The 22,979-nt window shown below is 63.9% G+C and overlaps 1 protein-coding gene across 1 annotated transcript in view; it reads left to right on the top strand.

Moving 5' to 3' along the window:
• The window catches only part of MUC5B (mucin 5B, oligomeric mucus/gel-forming), a 33,264-nt gene extending 13,356 nt beyond the window's left edge, over positions 1 to 19,908 (top strand). Inside the window, exons 31-51 of the mRNA XM_070067231.1 lie at positions 289 to 6,666; positions 7,237 to 11,811; positions 11,922 to 12,103; positions 12,287 to 12,458; positions 13,076 to 13,329; positions 13,540 to 13,726; positions 13,870 to 14,010; positions 15,595 to 15,679; positions 15,764 to 15,945; positions 16,011 to 16,080; positions 16,216 to 16,316; positions 16,581 to 16,612; positions 16,788 to 16,968; positions 17,156 to 17,260; positions 17,340 to 17,377; positions 17,692 to 17,808; positions 18,075 to 18,161; positions 18,261 to 18,383; positions 18,491 to 18,536; positions 18,697 to 18,805; positions 19,204 to 19,908. Coding sequence (XP_069923332.1) covers positions 289 to 6,666; positions 7,237 to 11,811; positions 11,922 to 12,103; positions 12,287 to 12,458; positions 13,076 to 13,329; positions 13,540 to 13,726; positions 13,870 to 14,010; positions 15,595 to 15,679; positions 15,764 to 15,945; positions 16,011 to 16,080; positions 16,216 to 16,316; positions 16,581 to 16,612; positions 16,788 to 16,968; positions 17,156 to 17,260; positions 17,340 to 17,377; positions 17,692 to 17,808; positions 18,075 to 18,161; positions 18,261 to 18,383; positions 18,491 to 18,536; positions 18,697 to 18,805; positions 19,204 to 19,396 — 13,358 coding nt within the window. The 3' untranslated portion in view covers positions 19,397 to 19,908. The remainder of the gene's footprint in view (positions 1 to 288; positions 6,667 to 7,236; positions 11,812 to 11,921; positions 12,104 to 12,286; positions 12,459 to 13,075; positions 13,330 to 13,539; positions 13,727 to 13,869; positions 14,011 to 15,594; positions 15,680 to 15,763; positions 15,946 to 16,010; positions 16,081 to 16,215; positions 16,317 to 16,580; positions 16,613 to 16,787; positions 16,969 to 17,155; positions 17,261 to 17,339; positions 17,378 to 17,691; positions 17,809 to 18,074; positions 18,162 to 18,260; positions 18,384 to 18,490; positions 18,537 to 18,696; positions 18,806 to 19,203) is intronic.
• Positions 19,909 to 22,979: the final 3,071 nt, after the last annotated feature.

Below are 22,979 nucleotides of genomic sequence, written 5' to 3'. Positions count from 1 at the left end.
GCCACGGACCACACCCTGGTCCACCCTGCTCCGCCTGGGGGATCCATGGCCCCCCCTAAAACTTTCCCAGGCTCCATTCTGCCCCTTAGCATGGGCCCCTCCCAGCTGGCGTTCCCAAAACCAGGCTCCGCCAGCAGCAACCCTGAGTCCCAGGGCAGGCCCTGGAGGGTCCCCTGCACCCCACAGAGGAACAAGCTCCAGCCCCCGGGAAGGGGTGGTCTGCCTCCAGCATCCTGGGGGCCTGGCGAGGCCCAGTGGGGCCTGAAGGACCCTTCCACGCTCCCACAGGCTCTGTCCCCACGGCGTCCACCGTGTGCGTCCGCCAGGTCTGCCGCTGGTCCAGCTGGTATGACGGAGGCCGTCCAGAGCCTGGGCTGGGAGGGGGTGACTTTGAGACGTTCGCAAACCTGAGACAGAGGGGCTACCAGGTGTGCTGGGCCCCGGCCGACATCGAGTGCCGTGCACAGCAACTGCCCAGCACTCCCCTGGAGCAGCTGGGCCAGAGGGTGGACTGTGACCTGGCCCGGGGGCTGACCTGCTTCAACAGCGAGCAGAGCCCCCCGCTGTGCCACAACTACGAGCTGCGCGTGCTGTGCTGCGACCGAATCCCCTGTGGCCCCTCCTCCAACGGCACGACCCAGCCTCCGCCCACCCTGAGCCCCTCAGTGACCCCAGAGACGGCATCCCCTGGGTCCCTGTCCACGCCCACCCAGACCTCAGCAGTGGAGACCACCCCGCTGGCGACAAGCTCCCAGACCACGTCCACTTTGCGCACCACAGGGGTCTCTCGCACTGTGAGCAGCACCTCGGCCGCAGCCGTGACCACCTGTCGGCCCCGCTGCCAGTGGACGGGGTGGCTGGACGTGGACTACCCCAAGTCTGAGGACGTGGGAGGGGACATAGAGACCTACGAGAACATCCGGGCTGCGGGGCTGGACGTGTGTGAGCAGCCGCAGGACATAGAGTGTGAGGCCGAGAACTACCCCCAGCAGCCCCTGGAGCAGGTGGGCCAGCGTGTGCACTGCGACGTGCGTGTCGGCCTGGTGTGTCGCAACCAGGAGCAGGAGGGGCTGTTCCGCATGTGCTACAACTACAGGATCCGTGTGCTGTGCTGCGGGGTCGGCCACTGCGGGGCTCGGCCCACCACGGCCACCTCGGCCCCCACGGCCACCACGGTCACCACTGCCACCATGGCCAGCACAGCCACCACGGCCACCACGGCCACCACAGCCACCACGGCCAGCACAGCCACCACAGCCACCACGGCCACCACAGCCACCACAGCCAGCACTGCCACCACGGCCAGCACAGCCCCCACAGCCAGCACAGCCCCCACAGCCAGCACAGCCACCACGGCCACCACAGCCAGCACAGCCACCACGGCCACCTCGGCCCCCACGGCCAGCACGGCCACCACAGCCACCACAGCCAGCACAGCCAGCACAGCCACCACGGCCAGCACGGCCACCACGGCCACCACTGCCAGCACTGCCACCACGGCCAGCACAGCCACCACTGCCACCACAGCCACCACAGCCACCACTGCCACCACTGCCACCACAGCCACCACTGCCAGCACAGCCACCACAGCCACCACGGCCACCACAGCCACCGCAGTCAGCACAGGCCCCACGGCCCCTACGGCCAGCACTACCAGCACAGCCACCACAGCCAGCAGAGCCACCACGCCCAGCACAGCCCCCACAGCCCCCACAGTCAGCACAGTCAACACAGGCCCCACGGCCAGCACAGCCACCACGGCCAGCACAGTCACCACAGCCACCACAGTCAGCACAGGCCCCACAGCCAGCACGGCCACCACGGCCACCTCGGCCCCTACGGCCAGCACTACCAGCACGGCCACCACAGTACCCACGGCCACCACAGCCAGCATGGCCCCCATGTCCAGCACAGCCAGCACAGCCACTACGGCCACCACAGGTCCCACAGCCAGCACGGCCACTACAGCCACCACTGCCACCACGGCCACCACAGCCACCATAGTCAGCACAGGCCCCACAGCCACCACAGCCACCACGGTGAGCACAGTCACCACAGCCACCACAGTCAGCACAGGCCCCACGGCCAGCACAGCCACCACAGCCACCTCGGCCCCTACGGCCAGCACTACCAGCACGGCCACCATAGCACCCACGGCCACCACAGCCAGCATGGCCCCCATGTCCAGCACAGCCACCACTACCAGCACAGCCACTACGGCCACGACAGGTCCCCCAGCCAGCACAGCCAGCACGGCCACTACAGCCCACACAGCCTCCACAGCCACTACGGCCACCACAGGTCCCACAGCCAGCACAGCCAGCACGGCCACTACAGCTACCACAGCCCACACAGCCTCCATAGCCACTACGGCCACCACAGGTCCCACAGCCAGCACAGCCAGTACGGCCACTATAGCTACCACAGCCCACACAGCCTCCATAGCCACTACGGCCACCACAGGTCCCACAGCCAGCACGGCCACTACAGCCACCACAGCCCACACAGCCTCCACAGCCACCACGGCCAACACAGGTCCCACAGCCAGCACAGCCAGCACAGCCACCACAGCCAGCACGGCCAGCACAGCCTCCACAGCCACCACGGCCAGCACAGGTCCCACAGCCAGCACAGCCAGCACGGCCACCACAGGCCCCACAGCCCACACAGCCTCCACAGCCACTACAGCCACCACAGGTCCCACAGCCACCATGGTCACCACGATCAGCACAGCCACCACGGCTAGCACAGCCCCCACGGCCCCCACAGCTACCACAGGCCCCACAGCCACCACAGTCCCCATGACCTCCCTGGCCACCCAAACTCCGTCCCTAAGGCCTAAGCCAGTGAGCAGCCCAGGAAGCACCTGGGCTCCCTCAGCCACCACCACAACCACACCCTACATCTCGGAAGGACCAACGTCCTCTGGCCACACGAAAACCCTTGTCACGGCCACCACGGGAAGCCCCACGATTCCTCCAGGCTCCACGGAAACCAGCACACCAGGAGGGCCCACATCAAACTTTCTGACCAGCACAACCTTCTCCAGGACAACCCCGGGATCCAGCACTCAGAGCAGCCAGCAGCCACCCACACCAGCCTACACAACCACGCCGACTTCCCCAACTGTCTCAGTGACAGGAACACGGACAAGTGGAGCCAGCACCAAGCCCAAAGAGACTCAGACCACGAGCCTGACGCAGAGGACACGCACACACCCACCACCCACCTCCCACGTGGAGACACAGACAGCACCGGGCAGCACGACAGAAGCCTCCACCAGCAAAGGCGTAACCCGCTGCCAACCCCGCTGCCAGTGGACGGGGTGGCTGGACGTGGACTACCCCAAGTCTGAGGACGTGGGAGGGGACATAGAGACCTACGAGAACATCCGGGCTGCGGGGCTGGACGTGTGTGAGCAGCCGCAGGACATAGAGTGTGAGGCCGAGAACTACCCCCAGCAGCCCCTGGAGCAGGTGGGCCAGCGTGTGCACTGCGACGTGCGTGTCGGCCTGGTGTGTCGCAACCAGGAGCAGGAGGGGCTGTTCCGCATGTGCTACAACTACAGGATCCGTGTGCTGTGCTGCGGGGTCGGCCACTGCGGGGCTCGGCCCACCACGGCCACCTCGGCCCCCACGGCCACCACGGTCACCACTGCCACCACGGCCAGCACAGCCACCACGGCCACCACAGCCACCACAGCCACCACGGCCAGCACAGCCACCACAGCCAGCACTGCCACCACGGCCCCCACGGCCACCACGGCCAGCACTGCCACCACGGCCAGCACAGCCCCCACAGCCAGCACTGCCACCACGGCCACCTCGGCCCCCACGGCCAGCACGGCCAGCACTGCCACCACGGCCAGCACAGCCCCCACAGCCAGCACAGCCCCCACAGCCCCCACAGCCACCACTGCCAGCACAGCCACCACGGCCACCACAGCCACCGCAGTCAGCACAGGCCCCACGGCCCCTACGGCCAGCACTACCAGCACGGCCACCACAGCCCCCACGGCCAGCACGGCCACCTCAGCCCCCACGGCCAGCACGGCCAGCACTGCCACCACGGCCAGCACAGCCACCACTGCCACCACTGCCACCACAGCCACCACAGCCACCACGGCCACCTTAGCCCCCACGGCCAGCACTGCCACCACGGCCAGCACAGCCACCACTGCCACCACTGCCACCACGGCCACCACGGCCACCTCGGCCCCCACGGCCACCATGGCCAGCACAGCCACCACAGTCACCACAGCCACCACAGCCACCATGGCCAGCACAGTCACCACAGCCAGCACAGCCCCCACGGCCACCACTGCCAGCACAGGCACCACAGCCAGCACAGCCCCCACAGCCCCCACGGCCACCACTGCCAGCACAGGCACCATGGCCAGCACAGCCACCACAGTCAGCACAGGCACCACTGCCACCACGGCCAGCACAGCCACCACAGCCACCACAGCCCCCAGAGTCAGCACAGCCACCACGGCCACCACAGCCAGCACAGCCCCCAAGGTCAGCACAGGCCCCACGGCCAGCACTGCCACCACAGCCAGCACAGGCACCACGGCCAGCACAGGCAACACGGCCAGCACTGCCACCACGGCCAGCACAGGCGCCATGGCCAGCACTACCACCACGGCCAGCACAGGCCCCACGGCCAGCACAGGCACCATGGCTACAATGGCCACTACAAGTGTGGCACAGACAACACACACACGCCTGCCGTCTACATTGCACGTGGAGACCAGCACACGGACACAGACAACACCAGGCAGCACGACAGCGGCCACCACCAGCTGCCAGCCCCGCTGCCAGTGGACGGAGTGGTTTGATGCGGACTACCCAGTTTCAGGCGTTGTGGGTGGGGACATGGAGACCTACGAGAACATCAGGGCTGCCGGGGGCAAGATGTGCCCAGCGCCAGAGAAGATTGAGTGCCGGGCAGAGAACTACCCTGAGGTCAGCATTGACCAGATCGGGCAGGTGCTCAGCTGCAGCCTGGAGGCAGGGCTCATCTGCAGAAATGAAGACCAGAAGGGCAGGTTCAACATGTGCTTCAACTACAATGTGCGCGTGCTCTGCTGTGACGACTACAGCCACTGCCCCAAGAGTCTGGCCACCACAACCACCACGGCCACCACGCACCCAGGGCCCACGCGCACTAGCAGCACGAACGCCACCACAGGGACGCCCACTGCACAGACCACAAGCACAACGGCCAGCTCAAGCCCAGCTACAGCACACCTGGTAACGTCCAGCATTGCTACCACACTAGAATCTCCACACACCACTCCAGGCCTGACCACCAGCATGACCAGCTCCATCACACGCCCCTCCTCCAGCCCAGGGACCACTCAGAGCTCCCCGGTGCTGACCACCAAGGCCACCTCATCTACAGCCACCAGCTCCACAGTGCCACCCTCCTCCACACTGTGGACTAGGCCTACCTCATCAGCACTGACCACCAAGAATACTTCATCTATAGCCACAAGACCCACAGCAACCACATCCCACACTGTGGTAACAGTCACCCCTTCAGTGCTGACCACCACCACCACGTCACCTGAGACCACGGGATCCACAGTGCTCCATACCTCCACTCTAGTGACTCTCCCACAGTCCTCAGCGTTGACTACCACAGCCACTTCATCTATACCCACAGGATCCACAGTGCCTCCCTCTTCCACTCTGGTCACTGTCCCCACATCTTCAGCACTGATCACCACAGCAACTTCATCTACAGCCACTGGGTCCACAGTGCCCCCTGCTACCACTGCGGTCACCATCCCCAAATCCTCAGCGCTGACCACCACGGCCACCTCATCTATACCCACAGGATCCAAAGTGCCTCCCTCCTCCACAATGCTCACTGAACCCACGTCTTCAGCACTGACAACCATGGCCACTTCATCTATACCCACAATATCCACAGTGCCTCCCTCTTCCACTCTTGTAACTGTCCCCACATCTTCAGCACTGACCACCACGGCCACTTCATCTATATCCACAGGATCCACAGTGCCTCCCTCTTCCACAGTGCTCACTGAACCCACGTCTTCAGCACTGACCACCACAGCAATGTCATCTATACCAACACGATCCACAGTGCCTCCCTCACCCACTCTGGTCACTGAACCCACGTCTTCAGCGTTGACCACCACGGCCACTTCATCTATAGCCACGGGATCAACAGTGCCTCCCTCTTCGACTCTGGTCACTGTCCCCACGTCTTCAGCGTTGACCACCACGGCCACTTCATCTATACCCACAGGATCCACAGTGTCTCCCTCCTCCACTCTGGTCACTGAACCCACGTCTTCAGCACTGACAACCACGGCCACTTCATCTACACCCACAGGATCCACAGTGCCTCCCTCTTCCACAAAGGTCACTGAACCCACATCTTCAGCATTGTCCACCACAGCAACGTCATCTATAACCAAGGGATCAACAGTGCCTCCCTCTTCCACTCAGGTCCCTGTCCCCACAGCTTCAGTGTTGACCACCACAGCCACCTCATCTATATCCACAGGATCCACAGTGCCTCCTTCTTCCACTCTGGTCACTGAACCCACATCTTCAGCACTGACCACCACGGCCACTTCATCTATACCCACAGGATCCACAGTGCCTCCCTCTTCCACAAAGGTCACTGAACGCACGTCTTCAGCATTGACCACCACGGCCACTTCATCTATACCCACAGGATCCACAGTGCCTCCCTATTCCACAAAGGTCACTGAACGCACGTCTTCAGCGTTGACTACCACAGCAACTTCATCTATAGCCACGGGATCAACAGTGCCTCCCTCTTCCACTCTTGTCACTGTCCCCACATCTTCAGCTCTGACCACCACGGCCACCTCATCTATACCCACAGGATCCACAGTGTCTCCCTCCTCCACTCTTGTCACTGTCCCCACGTCTTCAGCGCTGACCACCACGGCCACTTCATTTATACCCACAGGATCCACAGTGCTTCCCTCTTCCACTCTGGTCACTGAAACCACGTCTTCAGCCATGACCACCATGGCCACTTCATCTATACCCACAGGATCCACAGGGCTTCCCTCTTCCACTGTGGTCACTGTCCCCACATCTCCAGCGCTGACCACCACGGCCACTTCATCTATACCCACAGGATCCACAGTGTCTCCCTCCTCCACTCTTGTCACTGTCCCCACGTCTTCAGCACTGACCACCACGGCCACCTCATCTATACCCACAGGATCCACACTGTCCCCTGCTACCACCTTGTTCACTGTCCCTACATCTTCAGCACTGACCACCACGGCCACTTCATCTATACCCACAGGATCCACAGTGTCTCCCTCCTCCACTCTGGTCACTGAACCCACGTCTTCAGCACTGACAACCACGGCCACTTCATCTATACCCACAGGATCCACAGTGCCTCCCTCTTCCACAATGCTCACTGAACCCACATCTTCAGCATTGTCCACCACAGCAACGTCATCTATAACCAAGGGATCAACAGTGCCTCCCTCTTCCACTCAGGTCCCTGTCCCCACAGCTTCAGTGTTGACCACCACGGCCACCTCATCTATATCCACAGGATCCACAGTGCCTCCCTCTTCCACAAAGGTCACTGAACCCACATCTTCAGCACTGACCACCACGGCCACTTCATCTACACCCACAGGATCCACAGTGCCTCCCTCTTCCACTCTGGTCACTGAACCCACATCTTCAGCGTTGTCCACCACAGCAACGTCATCTATAACCACAGGATCAACAGTGCCTCCCTCTTCCACTCGGGTCCCTGTCCCCACAGCTTCAGTGTTGACCACCACGGCCACCTCATCTATATCCACAGGATCCACAGTGCCTCCTTCTTCCACTCTGGTCACTGAACCCACGTCTTCAGCACTGACCACCACGGCCACTTCATCTATACCCACAGGATCCACAGTGTCTCCCTATTCCACAAAGGTCACTGAAAACACGTCTTCAGTGTTGACCACCACAGCAACTTCATCTATATCCATGGGATCAACAGTGCCTCCTTCTTCCACTCTTGTCACTGTCCCCACATCTTCAGCGCTGACCACCACGGCCACTTCATCTATACCCACAGGATCCACAGTGTCTCCCTCCTCCACTCTTGTCACTGTCCCCACGTCTTCAGCACTGACCACCACGGCCACTTCAATTACAGCCACTGGATCCACAGTGTCCCCTGCTACCACCTTGTTCACTGTCCCTACATCTTCAGCACTGACCACCATGGCCACTTCATCTATACCCACAGGATCCACAGTGCCTCCCTCTTCCACTGTGGTCACTGTCCCCACATCTCCAGCGCTGACCACCACGGCCACTTCATCTATACCCACAGGATCCACAGTGTCTCCCTCCTCCACTCTTGTCACTGTCCCCACGTCTTCAGCGCTGACCACCACGGCCACTTCATCTATACCCACAGGATCCACAGCGCCTCCCTCTTCCACTCTGGTCACTGAAACCACGTCTTCAGCCACGACCACCACGGCCACTTCATCTATACCCACAGGATCCACAGGGCCTCCCTCTTCCACTGTGGTCACTGTCCCCACATCTCCAGCGCTGACCACCACGGCCACTTCATCTATACCCACAGGATCCACAGTGTCTCCCTCCTCCACTCTTGTCACTGTCCCCACGTCTTCAGCGCTGACCACCACGGCCACTTCATCTATACCCACAGGATCCACAGCGCATCCCTCTTCCACTCTGGTCACTGAAACCACGTCTTCAGCCACGACCACCACGGCCACTTCATCTATACCCACAGGATCCACAGGGCCTCCCTCTTCCACTGTGGTCACTGTCCCCACATCTCCAGCGCTGACCACCACGGCCACTTCATCTATACCCACAGGATCCACAGTGTCTCCCTCCTCCACTCTTGTCACTGTCCCCACGTCTTCAGCGCTGACCACCACGGCCACTTCATCTATACCCACAGGATCCACACCGCCTCCCTCTTCCACTCTGGTCACTGAAACCACGTCTTCAGCCACGACCACCACGGCCACTTCATCTATACCCACAGGATCCACAGGGCCTCCCTCTTCCACTGTGGTCACTGTCCCCACATCTCCAGCGCTGACCACCACGGCCACTTCATCTATACCCACAGGATCCACAGTGTCTCCCTCCTCCACTCTTGTCACTGTCCCCACGTCTTCAGCGCTGACCACCACGGCCACTTCATCTATACCCACAGGATCCACAGCGCATCCCTCTTCCACTCTGGTCACTGAAACCACGTCTTCAGCCACGACCACCACGGCCACTTCATCTATACCCACAGGATCCACAGGGCCTCCCTCTTCCACTGTGGTCACTGTCCCCACATCTCCAGCGCTGACCACCACGGCCACTTCATCTATACCCACAGGATCCACAGTGTCTCCCTCCTCCACTCTTGTCACTGTCCCCACGTCTTCAGCGCTGACCACCACGGCCACTTCATCTATACCCACAGGATCCACACCGCCTCCCTCTTCCACTCTGGTCACTGAAACCACGTCTTCAGCCACGACCACCACGGCCACTTCATCTATACCCACAGGATCCACAGGGCCTCCCTCTTCCACTGTGGTCACTGTCCCCACATCTCCAGCGCTGACCACCACGGCCACTTCATCTATACCCACAGGATCCACAGTGTCTCCCTCCTCCACTCTTGTCACTGTCCCCACGTCTTCAGCGCTGACCACCACGGCCACTTCATCTATACCCACAGGATCCACAGCGCCTCCCTCTTCCACTCTGGTCACTGAAACCACGTCTTCAGCCACGACCACCACGGCCACTTCATCTATACCCACAGGATCCACAGGGCCTCCCTCTTCCACTGTGGTCACTGTCCCCACATCTCCAGCGCTGACCACCACGGCCACTTCATCTATACCCACAGGATCCACAGTGTCTCCCTCCTCCACTCTTGTCACTGTCCCCACGTCTTCAGCACTGACCACCACGGCCACCTCATCTATACCCACAGAATCCACAGTGTCCCCTGCTACCACCTTGGTCACTGTCCCCACGTCTTCAGCACTGACGACCACGGCCACTTCATCTATACCCACAGGATCCACAGTGTCTCCCTCCTCCACTCTTGTCACTGTCCCCACGTCTTCAGCGCTGACCACCACGGCCACTTCATCTATACCCACAGGATCCACAGCGCCTCCCTCTTCCACTCTGGTCACTGAAACCACGTCTTCAGCCATGACCACCACGGCCACTTCATCTATACCCACAGGATCCACAGTGCCTCCCTCTTCCACAAAGGTCACCGAACGCACGTCTTCAGCGCTGACTACCACAGCAACTTCATCTATAGCCACGGGATCAACAGTGCCTCCCTCTTCCACTCTTGTCACTGTCCCCACATCTTCAGCGCTGACCACCACGGCCACTTCATCTATACCCACGGGATCCACAGTGTCTCCCTCCTCCACTCTTGTCACTGTCCCCACGTCTTCAGCGCTGACCACCACGGCCACTTCAATTACAGCCACTGGATCCACAGTGTCCCCTGCTACCACCTTGTTCACTGTCCCTACATCTTCAGCACTGACCACCATGGCCACTTCATCTATACCCACAGGATCCACAGGGCCTCTCTCTTCCACTCTTGTCACTGTTCCCACGTCTTCAACAGTGTCCACCACGGCCACTTCATCTATACCCACAGGATCCACAGTGCCTCCCTCCTCCACAATGCTCACTGAACGCACGTCTTCAGCATTGGCCACCACAGCCACTTCATCTATAGCCACGGGGTCAACAGTGCCTCCCTCTTCGACTGTGGTCACTGTCCCCACTTCTTCAGCATTGACCACCACGTCCACTTCATCTATACCCACAGGATCCACAGTGCCTCCCTCTTCCACAAAGGTCACTGAACCCACGTCTTCAGCATTGTCCACCACAGCAACTTCATCTATACCCACAATATCCACAGTGCCTCCCTCTTCCACTCTGGTCACTGTTCTCACGTCTTCAGCACTGACCACCACGGCCACTTCATCTATCCCCACAGGATCCACAGTGCCTCCCTCTTCCACTCTGGTTACTGTCCCAACATCTTCAGCACTGACAACCACAACCACTTCATCTATACCCACAGGATCCACAGTGCCTCCCTCTTCCACAATGCTCACTGAAACCACGTCTTCAGCACTGACGACCACGGCCACTTCATCTAAACCCACAGGATCCACAGTGCCTCCCTCTTCCACTCTGGTCACTGAACCCACGTCTTCAGCACTGACCACTATGGCCACCTCATCTACAGCCATGGGATCCACAGTGCCTCCCTCTTCCACTCTGGTCACTGAACCCACGTCTTCAGCACTGACCACTATGGCCACCTCATCTATGGCTACTGGATCCACAGTGCCCCCTTCCACCACTGTGGTCACCATCCCCAAATCCTCAGTGCTGACCACCACGGCCACTTCATCTACAGCCATAGGACCCACAGTGCCTCCCTATTCCACTGTGGTCACTGTCCCCACATCTTCAGCACTGACCACCACGGCCACTTCATCTGAGCCCACTGGATCCACAGTGTCCTCTTCTTCCATCCCGGAGACCACCTACACATCCCCAGCCCTGACCACTGGGGCCAGCACTCCTGCAACCTCTCCCAGCAGCCAGCTGACCTTCAGTGTGTCCCCCATGTCTACTGAGGGCCCCTCCAGCGTCAAGCCCTCCACCTCACCCAGCTCACCCCACTCGCCAGTCCCCTGCCTGTGCTGGGTGCATGGACATCCGTTCTCACCAGGTAAGTGGGCCTGGCCTTGTGGTCTGTCTGCCCTGAGTGCCTCACCCTCCTGCCCGACTCCTGGCAGGCAGCGGGGGTGTCTGGGCCCTCAATGGTATTTTTCTTCACAGGGGACGTCATCTACAACAAGACCGACAGAGCGGGCTGCCACTTCTACGCTACCTGCAGCCAGCAGTGTGACATCGTCCGCTTCCAGGACTCCTGTACCTCACCTGCACCCACTGTGTCCTCGCACCCACCGCCTCCGTCCCCATCGCCCCCTGGCTGTGACAACGCCATCCCTCCACGACAGGTACACCCACCTTCCCCCCACCTCCCTGTGCAACGGGCACAACTCTGGGCCACAGGGCACATTCAGGCTCGTGTCAGGGACCCTTCCCCTTTGAGTCAAGGGGTGCACAGGTTCTGGGGTCTGGGCCATCAGGGGGTGCTGGGGTCCTCCAGCCCAGGTGAGAGCCAAGCTGTCCCTACCCAGGTGAACGAGTCCTGGACCCTGGAGAACTGCACGGTGGCCAAGTGTGAGGGCAACAACCATGTCATCCTTCTGGGGCGGAAGCCTGTCACCAACATCACCTGTGCCAACGGGCAGCTGCCCATCCAAGTGTGGGACCCCAGCCAGCCCTGCGAGTACCACCAGGAGTGCGAGTGTGAGTGGGCGGCGGGGGGCCATCGGGGCAGCTGTCGCTGCACAAAGCCAGAGCCTGGGGCTGCCCGGCTTGCTGTGTGCATGGGCACCTCTGGGGGTGGGGTGCAGGCAGTGCGTCTGCAGGCCAGGCTCCAGGGAGAGCTAAGGATGGGAGTGGACATCTCAGCTGGGCTGCTGCCCAGCTGGCTCTTAAGCACACGGGACACTCTAGCAAGTAACTGTGCCCAGGCTCACGGCACAGCCACCTGCCCCCTCAGCATCCCAGAATGAGGCTGACTCCATAGCTCCCTGCAGAGGCCCAGGGCAGCGTCCTCCCTGCCTCTCCCAGTGCCCGAGGGCTCCAGGCATCCTTGGCTCCATCTCCACCTCTGTCTTCAGGGGGCTGACCCTTGGTGGGTCTGGCTCCCTTCTGTCTGCTGCGTGAACCCAGTCTTTGGATTCAGGGTCCACCCACTCAAGACCCCTCACTTGACCCCATCCACAAAGACCCTGTTCCCAGGAAGACCCCAGGTTCCAGGGTGGACAGAGACGCCCACTTGTAGATGAGGCCGAGGGGCTCTCGGGGGCGACACGGCACAGGAGGTGGCCATCCCCAGCCTGCGCCTGGATGTCCCGCAGGCTCCTGCAGTGCGTGGGGCAATGCCCACTATCTGACCTTTGACGGCACCGCCTACTCCTTCTCTGGCACCTGTACCTATGTGGTCATGAAAGAGATCCACCCTCGCCACGGGGACCTGAGCATCTACCTGAACAACCACTTCTGCAGGGCCACCGGGGCCACCCACTGCTCCCGCGCCCTCATCGTCCACTACAAGTCCATGGACATCATCCTCACCACCGTGACCACTGCCAGCGGGAGGGAGGAGAGCCTGGTGAGTCCGTGTAGCGCAGACCCAGGGGCCGGTGCAGCCTCCGTGGCCGGGCCCCCTCTGCCCGAGCACACCTGGTAGACCCCACACGGCTCTTGGAGACCCAGGGCCCCGGAGAAGGGAGGCCCAATGCTCAGGACGCAGAGCCCCCAGAGGCAGCCCCCACTGCTGCCCAGCCCTGCCCCTGCCTACTCGTCTCCTGGACACCCCCAGATCCTGTTTAACCAAAAGCCGATGAGCGGAGGCTTCCACGAGGACGGCGTGAGCGTGACTGTGGGGGCTGCCACGACCATGCGCGTCGACATCCCCGCCATCGGCGTGAGCATCACCTTCGACGGGCACCTCTTCCAGGTCCAGCTGCCCTACAGCCGCTTCAGCCACAACACAGAGGGCCTGTGTGGTGAGTGGACCAGCTGTCCGCTCCACCCTGCCCAGGGTCCCCTGCAATATCGCCTCCCAGGGCTGGGGCGCCCCCAGCAATGGGAGCAGCAGCAGGGAGGGGGACATCAGCGGCCCCACACGATCCTGCCTCTCACTGCCCAGGCACCTGCACCAACAGCCGGACGGACGACTGCCGCCGGCCAGACGGGACCATGGCCTCCTCGTGCCGGGACATGGCCAAGACCTGGCTGGTACCCAGCAACAGCACAGAGGGCTGCTGGTCCCCAACTAGCCCGGCCCCGAGCACCAGCACCCAGCACCCAGTGTCCAGCCCGGCCCCAGGCACCAGCACCCAGCACCCAGTGTCCAGCCCGGCCCCAGGCACCAGCACCCAGCACCCAGTGTCCAGCCCGGCCCCAGGCAGCAGCACCCAGCACCTGGTGTCCAGCCCGGCCCCAGGCACCAGCACCCAGCACCCGGTGTCCAGCCTGGCTCCAGGCACCAGCACCCAGCACCCAGTGTCCAGTGTGACCCCGACCAGCCCGGCCCCAGGCACCAGCACCCAGCACCCGGTGTCCAGTGTGACCCCGACCAGCCCGGCCCCAGGCAGCAGCACCCAGCACCCAGTGTCCAGCCCGGCCCCAGGCACCAGCACCCAGTACACAGTGTCCAGCCCGGCCCCAGGCAGCAGCACCCAGCACCCGGTGTCCAGCCCGGCCCCAGGCAGCAGCACCCAGCACCTGGTGTCCAGCCCGGCCCCAGGCAGCAGCACCCAGTACCCAGTGTCCAGCCTGGCTCCAGGCACCAGCACCCAGCACCCAGTGTCCAGTGTGACCCCGACCAGCCCGGCCCCAGGCACCAGCACCCAGTACCCAGTGTCCAGCCTGGCTCCAGGCACCAGCACCCAGCACCCAGTGTCCAGTGTGACCCCGACCAGCCCGGCCCCAGGCATCAGCACCCAGCACCCGGTGTCCAGTGTGACCCCGACCAGCCCGGCCCCAGGCACCAGCACCCAGCACCCAGTGTCCAGCCCGGCCCCAGGCAGCAGCACCCAGCACCCAGTGTCCAGCCCGGCCCCAGGCAGCAGCACCCAGCACCCGGTGTCCAGCCCGGCCCCAGGCACCAGCACCCAGCACCCAGTGTCCAGCCTGGCTCCAGGCACCAGCACCCAGCACCCAGTGTCCAGTGTGACCCCGACCAGCCAGGCCCCAGGCCCCAGCACCCAGTACACAGTGTCCAGCCCGGCTCCAGGCACCAGCACCCAGCACCCGGTGTCCAGTGTGACCCCGACCAGCCTGGCCCCAGGCACCAGCACCCAGCACCCAGTGTCCAGCCCAGCCCCAGGCACCAGCACCCAGCACCCGGTGTCCAGTGTGACCCCGACCAGCCCGGCCCCAGGCACCAGCACCCAGCACCCGGTGTCCAGTGTGACCCCGACCAGCCCGGCCCCAGGCACCAGCACCCAGTACACAGTGTCCAGCCCGGCCCCAGGCACCAGCACCCAGCACCCGGTGTCCAGTGTGACCCCGACCAGCCCGGCCCCAGGCAGCAGCACCCAGCACCCGGTGTCCAGCCCGGCCCCAGGCAGCAGCACCCAGCACCCGGTGTCCAGCCCGGCCCCAGGCAGCAGCACCCAGCACCCGGTGTCCAGCCCGGCCCCAGGCAGCAGCACCCAGCACCTGGTGTCCAGCCCGGCCCCAGGCAGCAGCACCCAGCACCCGGTGTCCAGCCCGGCCCCAGGCAGCAGCACCCAGCACCCAGTGTCCAGTGTGACCCCGACCAGCCCGGCCCCAGGCACCAGCACCCAGCACCCAGTGTCCAGTGTGACCCCGACCAGCCCGGCTCCAGGCAGCAGCACCCAGCACCCAGTGTCCAGCCCGGCCCCAGGCAGCAGCACCCAGCACCCGATGTCCAGCCCGTCCACCTCCACCCCCTGCCCTCCAGCGCCCCTCTGCGAGCTGTTGCTGGGCCCGTAAGTCCTTGCATTTGGGTGTGGCCGTGCCTGCCTGGGCCCAGGCCTGGCCTCTGCTGGGAACTGACCTCCTGGTGCCCTCAGGGTCTTTGCCGAGTGCCACAGCCTCATCCCTCCCGGCCCGTTCTTCACCGCCTGTGTCAGCGACAGCTGCTGGCCCGGCAGCCACCCCGGCCTGCCCTGCCAGAGCCTGGAGGCCTACGCGGGGCTGTGCCGTTCCCGAGGCGTGTGCAGCGACTGGCGCAATGCCACCGGCGGGCTGTGCGGTGAGTCACGGTCAGCCTGGGGCTCTGCTGTCGTTGGCCCGTCTGACCGCCGCCTCTGCCCACAGACCTGCCCTGCCGGCCGCCCAAGGTGTACCAGCCGTGTGGCCCCGTGCAGCCCATGTCCTGCGACTCCAGGTGAGCGTGGGCACCCAGGCCTGCCTAGAGGAGCCCCTGCCAACCCCGGGCCTCTGTCCATCCATCTGCCTGGCCCTCCCCCGGGACCACCTGTCCCAGGGGGCCGGGTCCCAGGCCTGGCCTCTGGCCTTGCAGGAGCCAGAGCCCGGTGGATGCAGAACTGACCGAAGGCTGCTTCTGCCCTGAAGACCAGATCCTCTTCAATACGCACACGGACATCTGCGTGCCCCAGTGCCGTAAGCCGTCCGGCGGTCAGGCCCACCCCGAGCACACAGGGTGGGGGGAGGTGGACAGGTGGACAGGAACCCGCAGAGTGGCCCCACCGAGTCTGGCTACCTTCGCTCTCCTCAGCTCCCCACCGCCGGCCTGTTCCATACGGCAATGGCACGAGACGGCCACGGAGTGGCCTGGCATGGCCCAGCGAGGCCCCTGCCAGACAGGCAGGCCCTGTAGCCACCGCCCGGTGCCCAGCCACTGACTCCTCCTTCCTTTCCTTCCAGCTTGCGTGGGGCCGGATGGGTTTCCCAAATTCGTGAGTGGTTCTGCCCCAACTGCCCCTGGCCCTGCCCTAGCTAGTGGGGAGGAGGGAGGGGTGCCCTTGTCTGTCCCCGGGGGCTGCTCTGAGAGGCCTGGGCCTGACCTGCTGCCCGCTGTGGCCGAGGGCAGGCACCTGGAACCCTGGGGGACCCTGACCTGGTCTGTTCCAGCCTGGAGAGCGGTGGGTCAGCGACTGTCAGATCTGCACGTGCGATCCGACGACCGTGTCGGTGCAGTGCCGGCCGGTGCAGTGTGAACCCCAGGACCAGGCCCTGAACTGCAGCGGGGTTGGCTTTGTGCCAGGGACCAGGCCCAGCCCGGACAACCCCTGCTGCCTGGAGAGGCTGTGCGGTGAGCGCCCGAGGCGCGGGGTGGGGGGCGGGGCAGGCTGGCGTCCCCTGGCCTGCTGGGTACAGCCGGGACCTGCGGGCGACAGAAGGGGGCTCAGGGGGGGAGCCCAGGGAAACCACTGAGAACCGGCCGTGGACGCACGGGGCCAGGAGGGCAGGCCACCCTGACAGGCCCACCCCTCCTGCAGTCTGCAACACGACCACCTGCCCCCAGAGCCCACCTCAGTGTGAGCTGGGACAGGAGCTGACCAGCACCCAGGGGGACGCCGACTGCTGCCCCACCTTCAGCTGCCGTGAGTGCCGGGGCTGGCCGGTGGGGCTCAGGGCTGGGGCACCCCACACTGGCACAAGCTCAGCCCCGCTTCCTTTCAGGACCTAAGCTGTGCACCTACAACGGAACCGTCTACGGGGTGAGGAAGGATCGGCGCCCACCAGGGCTAGAGCGGCCGGTGATGCCCGCGCCCCTTGGAGCCCCCACCCTCCTGCCCTGGCACCCCTCGGCCAGGATGTGGGTGGGCGCCGGGGCTTTCTGCCAAGAGCCATGCGAAGTGCTGTCTGTGTGGTCTGCTCCAGGGCGTCCCGCCCTGGCCCCCGCCTGGTGTCCCACCCTCTCCCAGCCTTTGCTGGCCAAGGGCATGGCCACACCCCACCGGAGGGAGGAGGAGCCCCGCTGGCCCCACCTGGCCCTGCCCTCTGCCCCAGCAGCACTCCCTGTCCACTGCAGGTTGGGGCCACCTTCTCCGGGGTCGTCCCCTGCCACACCTGCACCTGCCTCCTGGAGGGCGCCCAGGACCCAACCGTGCAGTGTGAGAGGGACTCCTGCACCACCACCTGCCCCCAGGTGAGCCCGAGGCCACGCAGCCCAGTCCCCGAGCCCTGGGGCAGCGTCCAAGGCCCAGGATCGGGCATCCAGAGGGCAGCAGGAGTCAGAGGGCAGGTGTCGGAAGTGGGGGTGAGGCCGAGGCAGATAACCAGACGCAGGTGCTCCGTTGTGGACGAAGGCCCGGGCAGGGACACGGCCCCCACAGCAGGTGCTGCCAAGGTCACTGGGACTGCAGGGTGTGGCCAGGACAGCCAAGGGCATGACCTCCCCACCTGTGCCCGCAGGGCTTCGAGCACTCCTGGGCCGACGGGCAGTGCTGCGGGGAGTGCGTGCAGACTGCCTGCCTCACGCCAGAGGGCCGGCTCATCCAGGTGACGGGAGACGTCCTTCCCCGGAGACCCTCACCCCCAGGCCCCTGGGCCAACAGGATGACCCCCAGGCTGACCGCTGCCTCCCACCCTGCATTTCAGCCCAACGAAACCTGGGTCAACAGCCGCGTGGACAACTGCACCCGGTACCGCTGCGAGGCTGAGCAGGGGCTCCCGGTGCTGACCCCACAGCCTGTGTCCTGCCCGGACGTGTCCAGCTGCCAGGTGTGTGAGGGAGGCCCCGCCCTGTCCCCCTCCCCCTGTCCTCCCCACGGCTCCGCCCACACGCTCCTGGCCCCACCCACGGACGCGCCCCTTCCTTGGTCCTGCAGGGCACCCTCAGGAAGACGGGCTGCTGCTACTCCTGTGAGGAAGCGGGTAAGTTGAGGTGCCTTTGTGCCCGCTCCTCGTCTCCCCAGCCCACCATGGGGGGCCCGGCCCCCACTCCAAGTCCAGGGAAGGTGCTGGGGTGGCGGGCTGGCCTTCCTCCTCTGTGTGAGGGTGCATCAGGCTCTGCACCTGCGTCTCCCCTCCCCAGACTCGTGCCACGTCCGTGTCAACACAACTGTCCTGCAGTACCGGGGCTGCGTGGCCGAGGCACCGGTCACCGTGACCTTCTGCGAGGGCTCCTGCCCCGGAGTGTCCAGGTGAGTGGCCCAGCAGTGACCACCCCCGCTGCCCTGCCCTGCGCCAGCAGGGACACGCATGCTCCCTGGTGCTGCCCGCCGTGTCCACGCCATCTGCATGCAGCCAGGCCACGCGGGCCGGGGCACATGTACCATGGAGCTGGATCTAGGGCCCTCAGGGGCCCTGGGCTGCAGCCTGCAGGGGTGGGCATGGCCTGAAGAAGCAGGAGGACAGCTCCAGGACCCAGGAGATTCTCCAGGGGAGGGGTCTGCACAGGGCCAGCAAGATGGAGAAACTGCTTCAGGGCAAGAGGACCAGGGAGGGCCCCGGAAGACAACGGGACCCTCCGTGCCCAGGGCCCCACGTGCTCAGGGAAGCCCCTGGGCCGAGCGGTGACCTGAGGGTGCCGTGTCTACAGGTACTCCATGGAGGCCCAGGCCATGGAGCGCTGGTGCGCCTGCTGCCAGGAGAGGAGCACCCACCAGGAGGTGGTGACCATGCGGTGTCCCGATGGCACGGCCATCCAGCACGTCTACACGCAGGTGGACAAGTGTGTCTGCACCCCGTCCTGCCTGCCCTCGCCCACAGCCCCCACGGACACCCTCGTCTAGGGAGACCCCAGTCAGGACGTTCCGCCTCGTGCCCCGAGCCTCTCCACCTGGAGCCAGGACTCGCATCCCACACGAGTCTCAGGCGGGGCTGCCCCACTACACCCTCTGGAACTTTCCACGGCGCCCGCTCCTGCCCGGGGTGAACTGGCCTGCTGGAGGGTGCCGGGCCAGCAAAGAGCTGTCGGAGGGGCTGGAGTCCAGCCCGCCGAGACGCCACTGCCTCTCTCAGCCCCCTGCCCTGGCCTCACTCCCTCGCTGCTATCAGGATGCCCAGGCTGAACAGTGCCCGTGGCTGCGCAGCTCCCAGCATGCCTCTGAGCCCCTGCCGCCTACAGAGCTCTGTGGAACGGGGGCTTCCTGCCGGCAGACAGAGGCCGGTCCAGGCAAGGCCAGCCACCAGCAGGGAGCCGCATCGGGAGAGGTGGCTTGGGGACAAGCCCAAGGGCGGGTCAGAGACGGGCCGAACGCCCAACGCACCCTCTGCCCACCCAGCTCCAACGTCACAAATAAATCCTGAGCATTGCGCTGTCTCCTGTGCTGGCTTCCTTCCCGCCGACTGCACCCTCGGGCTCTCTCCTGCGGCCAGCTGCCAGCGGCCCCCAGGGGACGTACTGGACACAGCAGCGGACTGAGGGCCGGACAGCTGCCGGGAGGGGCAGGCAAGGCAGGAGGCAAGGCCCCCGATTGCTCACAGGCCCCTGGGCACCCCCGGGTCCATCTCGGGCTATGGATATACTGGCCAAAAGCCAAAGGTCAACCAAGGTCCCAGAAGTCACCCAGGTGTCACTTCAGACACAGGTGCTGGCCTGAGAACTGGCTTAGGAGGGGCTGGTGTTGTGGTGCACTGGGGCACCACTTCAAGTCCTGGCTGCTCTGTCGCTCCCCCATTCGCGTAGGAACGACACTAGACCCTGCGCTGCTCTCTTTGCCCGGCCCTTCCCGGGTTAGCTGCCGTTCCCTCACTCGCGGAGGAGCGACGCCATCCCGGGTTAGCTGCCGCCCACCCCCCCCCCCCCGGCCTCCGCGGAGGGGCAGCACACGGCCGACCGGCTCTCTCGGGGGCTGCTCAGGTGTTCCTTCAGATAGATGTTCCTGGTGCATGGTGTCTCTCTCCTCCTTTATAGTCCTCTTCCACCAATCCCAACTCTGCTGCCCACATGCCGAGCACGCTGCTCTCCTCCAATCAGGAGCAGGATCAGCTCCTGCAGCTTATCAGTCAAACTGATGAGGCAGCTGTGTAGAGGTTGTTTGCTCCCTCTCAGCGCCATATTGTGGGAGAGCAGATGCACAGAATAAGTCTTAATTCCAGTAACTCAGTCTAGTCTCAGTTGCTCCCCACACTGCTCCACTTCTGATCCAGCTCCCTGCTAACGGCCTGGGAAAACAGACAGCCCGAGTGCTTGGGCCCCTGCCGTCCACGAGGGAGACTCTGACGAAGCTCACAGCTCCTGGCTTCGGCCTGGCCTGGCCCGGGCCCTTGCGGCCATTTGGAGGGTGAACTCTGAAACTCTGCCTTTCAAAGAAATACACAGGGGCCGGCGCTGTGGCGCAGCAGGTTAACACCCTGGCCTGAAGCGCCAGCATCCCACATGGGCGCCAGTTTGCATCCCGGCTGCTCCACTTACCATCCAGCTCTGCTATGGCCTGGGATAGCAATAGAGGATGGCCCAAGTCCTTGGGCCCCTGCACCCGCGTGGGAGACCTGGAAGAAGCTCTTGGCTTCGCTCCGGCTGTTGCGGCCATCTGGGGAGTGAACCAGAGGATGGAAGACCTCTCTCTCTCTCTCTCTCTCTCTCTCTCTCTCTCTCTCTGCCTCTCCTCTCTCTGCGTAACTCTTTCAAATAAATAAATAAATCTTTAAAAAAAAAATACATAAAGCTAAAACAAACAAACAAGGAGGGCTGGCGCCACGGCTCACTAGGCTAATCCTCCGCCTAGCGGCGCCGGCATACCAGGTTCTAGTCCCGGTTGGGGTGCCGGATTCTGTCCCGGTTACCCCTCTTCCAGGCCAGCTCTCTGCTGTGGCCCGGGAGTGCAGTGGAGGATGGCCCAGGTGCTTGGGCCCTGCACCCCATGGGAGACCAGGAAAAGCACCTGGCTCCTGGCTCCTGGCTCCTGGCTCCTGCCATCGGATCAGCGCAGCCCAAAGCAGGGACAGAGACAGCTCCTCACCAGAGGTGTTCCCGACGTCTGCAAACTCCATGGCCGGAAACCCAATCAGACCGAGAGGGGAAAACGAGCAGACGGAGGCACGGACGCCAGCGCCCTCCAAGCCACGGGACAGCTCAGGACACGGAGCAGCTCACTGTCATCACCAACAAGGTCGGCCCTCCGCCCACAGCGAGCCGTGGCGTGTCTCTCATCCTCTCCCTGTGGCTGAATGGTGTCACCACACGTGGACGTTCCACGTAACTCAGATCCTGCCCTGGCAGCACACGGGCACACAGCAGCTGACTGACAGCAGCCACAGGAGCCACAGCCCCCCTTGGAGTCCCCACATGGAGCCACAGCCCCCCTTGGAGCCCCCACAGGAGCCACAGCTGGAGGAGCAGGCGGGCACACAGCAGCACACGGGCTTGCAGCAGCACACGGGCACACAGCAGCTGGAGCCGCAGCCCCCGGAACAGCCAGAGCTGCCCATGGTTCTGGAGGTGGAGGGGAGTGGTCGGAGGAGCAGGTGCAGAGGGAGGTTCTGTGTGGCGCTTCCCCCTGCTGGGCCCTTTATGCACCTGCCCAGGTGTTTGTCCCTCGTCTGTGCCGACTCCTGCTCAAGCTTCCCCGGGTCGCACGGCGGCGCTATTTCAACGCCTTCCCAGTCCCCTGAGCTGTCATTCTGCGGCCCAGGTCCACTCTCCCCGGCACTGAAGTAGGGCCTCTTCCTCCTCGATTTTCCTTTGTAATAAGAAGCTGAGCTTCCTCCAGCAGCTTCCCAGCAGCTCCGGGAGCAGCTGCCGCCCTGGGTGCGGGGGGTGGGGGGCTCGGTGCCCAGGTCCTGGCCCTGGTGTCCCTGGGAGGGGGCCCGGCTGTCCCCTGGGCGCTGCGGAGTCTCCATCCCCTTACTTCCGGGCTGGCGCTGTGGCGTAGCGGGCGAAGCTGCTGCCTGCAGTGCTGACACCCAGGGGGGCTTCAGTAGGAGTCCTGGCTGCTCCCCTTCCTGTCCTGCTCCCCCGGGAAAGCAGCGGATGACCCAAGTGCTTGGGCCCCTGCACCCTTGTGGGAGACCCGGATGAAGCTCCTGGCTCCTGGCTTCAGTTTGGCTCAGCCCTGGCCGTTGTGGGCATCTGGGGAGTGAACCAGCAGATGAGAGACCCCTCTCTCTCTTCCCTCTCTCTCGTCTGTAACTGACTTTCAAATAACTAGATACATCTTTTAAAAAATCCCCATACTTAAAAATGCACTGTCCAGCCGGCGCCGCAGCTCACTTGGCTAATCCTCCACCTGTGCCAGTGCCGCAGCTCACTTGGCTAATCCTCTGCCTGTGGCGCCGGCACACCGGGTTCTAGTCCCGGTCGGGGTGCCGGATTCTGTCCCGGTTGCCCCTCTTCCAGGCCAGCTCTCTGCTGTGGCCAGGGAGTGCAGTGGA

The sequence above is a fragment of the Oryctolagus cuniculus genome, chromosome 1 (genome assembly GCF_964237555.1).
Source record: "Oryctolagus cuniculus chromosome 1, mOryCun1.1, whole genome shotgun sequence".
In the NCBI taxonomy this organism is placed as follows: Eukaryota; Metazoa; Chordata; class Mammalia; order Lagomorpha; family Leporidae; genus Oryctolagus; species Oryctolagus cuniculus.
Note: the sequence above shows the minus strand (reverse complement) of the source record. Positions and strands in the feature narration are given on the sequence as shown.